At 35.0% G+C, this 6,445-nt stretch overlaps 1 protein-coding gene across 3 annotated transcripts in view; it reads left to right on the top strand.

The window, feature by feature from the left end:
• Positions 1 to 2,661: 2,661 nt before the first annotated feature.
• LOC116730663 (venom phosphodiesterase 2) overlaps positions 2,662 to 6,445 on the top strand; it is a 39,553-nt gene continuing 35,769 nt past the window's right edge. The window contains exons 1-3 of one of the 3 annotated variants that reach the window (XM_032580022.1): positions 2,662 to 3,092; positions 4,128 to 4,215; positions 5,569 to 5,694. In XM_032580022.1, the coding sequence (XP_032435913.1) occupies positions 3,048 to 3,092; positions 4,128 to 4,215; positions 5,569 to 5,694 (259 nt within the window). In that variant the 5' untranslated portion in view covers positions 2,662 to 3,047. The remainder of the gene's footprint in view (positions 3,093 to 4,127; positions 4,216 to 5,568; positions 5,695 to 6,445) is intronic. The other 2 variants (XM_032580023.1, XM_032580024.1) reach the window with 2 other exon arrangements.

Here is a 6,445-nt window from a genome sequence, read left to right as displayed (position 1 = left end):
GCAACATTAGAAATCTATTCCCCTAAAGTCTTTATTTATTTTCGATTTCTCTGAAGAACATTCCTTAAAGTTTCTGTTTGTGTACTGTAACCAAAGCCCTGCGTCATTCACTGGTCTGGTTTCCAAACACCTTTTTAGACCAACCCAAGATAAAGAAAGCTTTTGACTAAACATTTTCCTGGTTTTTGATGAAACAGTTCTGTGTGGAGTTGTTGAGGACCCAGCTGTGGGCAGGATATAGAAAACATAATTTTTAAAGTATAATAATAAGAGATTGAATATTTTCTTCCCGAACACTTTTATTAATTTCTGCAAACTCAGACAATAACATACAGTACATTGAGATTGCTATGCATTTGAGCAATTTGAGAAAGCCCGGTTGATGATGCCATTACTTTGTACACAGCATTTAAATTACCTTGAGGCACACTTGTAGATTTATTTTATACAGTAGCAACACATCAAACACAGTGCCTCTTTGTGTGCCGTTATGGAAATTGAGATCACACAAAGAAGTCTAGTTTATCTTTCGTAATAACTTCCAGATGCCTGAAAGTGTGATATGATTATTCACAGACAATTATATGTACAAATAAACAACATGGGAATTTCCAGCCATTGTATTCTTATACTATTTGTCTCATAGATTATAATCTGGTGAATAATGTGAGTTTCAACCAAGAACAAAGGCAAAAGACTTTGTGAAGATGACTAACACTGGTAAGAGAATTTTATTATCCAATGGGAGTCCAGCGCCAACACGGATTGAAAGGCCATTTGGAGATGAAGAAACCATATACTATTTCAAATGAAAGATAAAGCTAACCATATTGGTAAATTAGTTACAAAGTGGGCCAAAGGCAACAATTTCAACCTTGTGGAGAGTACATCACAAAGTCTTGATCTTAGTTCTGTTTTTTAAAAACTTTACTTTTCAGATTTGTTTACTAGTTCCTGTTGAGGAAAAGAAAAACTTATCTAATCAAAGGCTAGATCCACAGCTAGTGGACTTGCAAAATTTAAATAGGCCTGACATATTAGTTTGGAAGCATTAAATTAATAAAACTAGACAAAAAAGAGCCCTTTATTTATAAGTCACAGTGACATCATGAACATATAAAAATAGAAAGTGTTTTGGCTGGCCCCTCCTAAGTATCCATCCAACATGGTGTGTCGGTATAAACAGCAATGGTGAGTGCCCAACTAAATATTACAAATCTTAGAATTTCTCAAACTTTTCATCTGGCATTCCACCTTAAAGGTTGTGGCACATAATTAAAAACAAATGAAAAAAACCCCAAAACATCTACTCTGCACGAAACATGCTGCAATAAAGCTGCTGCATCAGGGCTGTTTAATTTTCTTTTTACTGTGGCGGCTTTGTTTAACAGTAGCTCTAGATCTATGAAGTACTTTTGACTAAAATCAAGCTGAAAGTAAATTTCAGCTCACATACCGGAGCTTCCTAGTAGTGAAGTTACTCTGTGAAACTATTCCCTTTCTCTGAAATGAAAGAAAATTACTTAGAATCTTCATCTGTCACAGAATTACCTTCTGAAAAGAAGCTACCGAAAAGGGAGAATCATGAAGCACAGAGTCTAAATCACAAGGAAGCTGCATGTGAGCCCCATCGGGATTGTGTTTAGACTAGGTGAGTACAAAGTGGATTTACACTGAAAGTCAACTATTTGTTTGGAACACACTTGTTTATAAGAAGAAGTTACATCAGCAAGCAAATTAGAGACTGTATATAGGTCTGAGTTAGTATAAAGACAATATTTTTTAATTGTGCAACATATCTAGAACCCATAAAAATTTCACATTTTTCAGCCCTGAGTATTAGGTGTACCAAACACTAATCTTTTTCTCTTCCTCAAACACATAATTCAAATTTAAGATGACGCCAATAAAAATTACTATTTTGGACACACTTTGCATAAGACACCATTAAAGTTAACCTGGTACAGTGTTGCCCACATCATTTTCCTCTTAGATTATCTAGACATTCTCCCCTGTACTTTTCATTCTGAAAATTTTGGTTTTAAACCACATTTGTAATATGTTTTGTAAATGCATTTATTTTTGCTTTTTGCTTTTATATTACATGTATACTACATCACATTTATTTTATGACTGTTTCACAAAATGTATTCCAGAAATAAAATTGATTTCCTTGACTTGCCAACAGTTTCCTCTACGTTTGGTCACCACCTTCATAATCCACATTTTGCCATTGCTGGTCAGGAATGGAAAAAACTGGCATGATCCTTCAAACCTTTTGAATAAAACTTGATTGTTTATTATAATAGTGCAAGGACAATTGGGATTGATTTTTTTTAAATGGAAGATTTAATATTAATGAAAAAAGAAGTTTAAGTGATTCCTGTTTTAGTCTGTCACTGTTTCTAACCTCAGCCTGGACTTTCTGTTATGCTCCCATCTTACTTGCTTCATCATTGATTCTACTTCAAGCAACCCTTCAGTCCAAAGGTTTAGATCTCTCTGTTGGAAATTTATATTCTTATCAATTTGTTCCCAGCTCTAAGATTTATGACTGTGAACAACCAGTGCTACCTTGTCCAACTTTATTCAGCAAGAGTCAACATTTCTTACAAATTTAGCTATTTTTTACAGCCGATTCGCCGCTTAAAGGTGTACCAAGCTAATAAGTGCTCTTTGTGTTCAGCAAAAAGCAGTCTGACATTTGCAGCGAAAATCCAAACCTTTATCGTACAGCCTCAGGTAATGATTTCACATTGCTGGCTGTCTTCGTTCTGCTGTCCCTTTCTTCTGTCATGTACCGCAACAAGCCTCTGAAGGTGAAAGGTGTGAGAATGAACATTGTCGATCTGAAACGTGAGTGTTAAAACACAGAAATGTGACGTTATCTCTTAATTCTGGTAATCAGTTACTCTTTTACTCCCTGCCGCTGGTCCAGAGGTCACTGCATAGATATATTTGTTGTCTTGCCTCCTCTCTCTTTCTGTCTGTTATCTGTCTCTGTCTTTGAATTGTATGAATATAAAACTAGAAGATCCAATATAGCCATGGACTGGGTATCCTGGTTACAGAAAAACAAGAAGAAAATCATAGTGAGTATTGCTGGTTGTTCCTGATGGGAATCTATGACTTTAGCTTTAATGCAGCAAATATATAGAATGTTAGACCCTAAGATTTCAAAACCTTGAATTACAAGTAACAATCTTCGTTTATTGAGGCTAAAAAGATTTAGACAAAGAGATTTTGAAATGTCTGTGCATCCAAATTCTTATTCAGAAGAATAAAGACTGTATGTTTTTGAATTTTTCATCAATATTCAGAACAAATGCTGTCAAAATATTGATTATTAATCATCATGTGCATATTAATAAATTAGAATATCATCAAAAATGTACTTTATTTGTTCTAGTATCTCAAATATTTCTTGTGAAAATACTTTAAAATTTGTTGTTAGGTTTCAGATAAAGTAAATCCTTTCACTCCACTTCTTTATAGTATGCTTTTGATAGAACTCTCTATGAAAAGGCAACTTTCTTGGCAACTGTGTTTTATAGATTGTCCTCTTGTAGATGGTGTTGCTGTGTGCTGGTCAATTGTCAAATAAGAAGTCTTACCTTATTATTTTGTAGGTCATAACTTGGACATAGCATTTCTTTTTCAGAATTATTTAATGATGTATTTTAGCTTTAATTAGCTGTAAACTATAATCACCAGAAATCAACAGAAACATGTACGGTACTCCAAATAACACTATTCTGTTTTTAATGAAATTTTCCTTTTTGAGTTGAATTAGTGAAATTAATTTTGAGCAAGTCCAATGCACCAGTAATAAAGGGGTCATGACCCATAGAAATTTCTTCATGAATATAATTTAGCCCTTTGCTACCCAGTTCAAATATAGTAATACTTAAATTGTTTTTAAGTATAGTTATATTTATAATTCCTGAATGGAAGCAGTTAACTGTGCCCTGCAGCAGTGATTTTATCAGAGATAGATGACTCTATTGCAGTTTCTCTTCAGTGTTTTTTTCCATGTCATCAGGATGTTATTCATGTGAACCAGACTGCAAGTGACTGACATTTGCAAAAGCTCAAGCTGAACTATAATGTGACCTTGTGTTTGACAGATCGGGGTCTTGGCTGCAGCAATTGTGACTTTAATCCTTGGTCTTGGATTGGGTCTTGGACTGGGTTTGCAGAAAGATAAAGATGAAGGTAATGCCAGAAACATCCAGGCATATTCTGTTGCACTTCTACATTCCAGAAACCAGACGTGTAGCTACATGCCTAGCCACTTCATGAAACCAAACACTGATGAGTGAAGTGTTTGTGGAGGCAGCAGGGCCTTTGAATTTTGCTTAGCAACCACATACCTTTGTAAATTGTTTATTTACTATCTTTCAGCACATTTTAAGCCTGACACAGGTGACTCGAATGAGTCAGACGAGTTTTGTTTAGCTCAGGCTAATGGTGTTCTCAATTTGTTACAGATCAAGTCTTTTCAAACACTGTGACTCATAGACATAAAGACACCTACTCATGATCAAGGAATTACAGTCTTTAGCGATAAACCAGTTCTTTCGAGAAACATTTCTTGCTTGACCAAGTCAAAAGTGTAACTTTAATTGTTCTGGTTACCACCTACTATTCATTGCCAGGAATGAAGAAATGCTTTCCATTGGGTGTCTAATTATAACTCTCAATCACACTTAAGAGTAATGATACTGAAACTGTGTCAAATGACCAACTGTCACTTCGAGCTACTCTTTGTGACACGACAATGCGATGCAAAACCAAGCATGCCCCATTAATCAAGCTAATTTATTTTGAAAAGAAAAACATTTTGCACAATGGCAAAATTGAGAAACAGATTTGAGTTCCTTATGTTTACTTCACAATAAAAACAACGGCAATTCCTTAAAAAAAAACGTAAAAAATAATATAGTCATGAAATGAACTAAAAACAAATTAAGAAAACTGCAAAGTATCATCAAACACTGAACTGACATGACATCAAATCAGCAATTTTCTGATGTTATGACATAAATATTTGGAAATAAGGAAGAAAAGTAAGGAAGAAAAACATATTTTGGAAGATAGGCTATCTTCCCTTACTGCTTATTTTCTATGAACTTAAAATAACAATGACATATCACATTTGCATTTTAATTAATCAACAGCTTCCCTCTTTATTAAACAAATTCATTGGCGATGAACTGAATAATAAAAACTATTTCTATCAGTACCTCTGAAAGAATAGATGCTTTGAACCTTTTGACAATGAAGTCCCAGGCTGCAGATGTGATACCAACTGTAACTCCACAAACAATTGTTGCCGTGATTACCATGACATCTGCATGGCTCCAAGAAAGACAACTTCACTGATTTTACTCAAACATTTACTGTGAATTGATGAAGTTCAGAGCGCCACTGAAAGAGTAAAATGCAGAATTAAATGCTAAGACAGATCCTATTTTTCTGCCTGCAAAAGAGCACAATGATAGTCTTCTCTACAATTTACTTTTGTCTTAGTGTGCAGTGTGTGTAAGTAGTTGCTGTTTCTTTCAGCCCAACAGTGGGAATGTTCAAGAAAACGCTGTGGTGAAAAGAGGCTGGCGGAGAGCAAATGTCACTGCGACAATGATTGTCTGTCTGCAGGAGATTGCTGCACCAACTACAAACACATTTGTCATGGTAAGAAATATGGATCGACGCAACGTGATTTGGCCAAAACGCTGCTGGTGCTGCAAAAAGTAATTTCCTCATACAGATGACAGATGTTATGTCGTATTTATGACAGTGTCATGTCAGTCTTATGCACACCCAGTCAAATACAGTGTTACAAAAGTATCTTCAAATACTGTATTAATCTATTTTCAAATAATTTAGAATAATTTACCAACGGAAAAAAAAATTATCCAAGTGTCCAAACCAATCTGGTGTTATGTGAAAATACTATTTCCCTCTTGCCCTCTTGTTAAATCATGAATTATCATTTAGTTCAGGTTCTGGAGTCACATTGACTACTATCAAACTTATAGAATCAGAAATTAAATGGATTAATGGTTGTTAAAACCCCACCAGGTTTTGGATTGTGTATTTAGATTTAACAGTAAATCCCAACAGATCAACACAAGCATGTTTGGTAGATTAAACAGCTAATGCTGAAAATATCTTGTGTGAATTGTTGCTGGATGTGAGGGTTTCATGGAGAGCGAGTTGCTTTCTGGGTAAATATATATGCAAAGGCATGTCCTCATAGAATTTGGTCAAAATCTATGCATTTCAGGAGAGGAATGTGGAGCTTCAAGCCATTTCTGAAGTATTTTTATATGGATCATCCAGCAGAGATCCAGGAAGAGCACATTCACTGACCACTATAAATCATCAGAGGCTCTGAAACAGAAAAGGCTTTGGTATAGATCTGCTAAATGGACTGCTGTGC

This window comes from Xiphophorus hellerii, chromosome 13, assembly GCF_003331165.1.
Source record: "Xiphophorus hellerii strain 12219 chromosome 13, Xiphophorus_hellerii-4.1, whole genome shotgun sequence".
NCBI lineage: Eukaryota > Metazoa > Chordata > Actinopteri > Cyprinodontiformes > Poeciliidae > Xiphophorus > Xiphophorus hellerii.
Note: the sequence above shows the minus strand (reverse complement) of the source record. Positions and strands in the feature narration are given on the sequence as shown.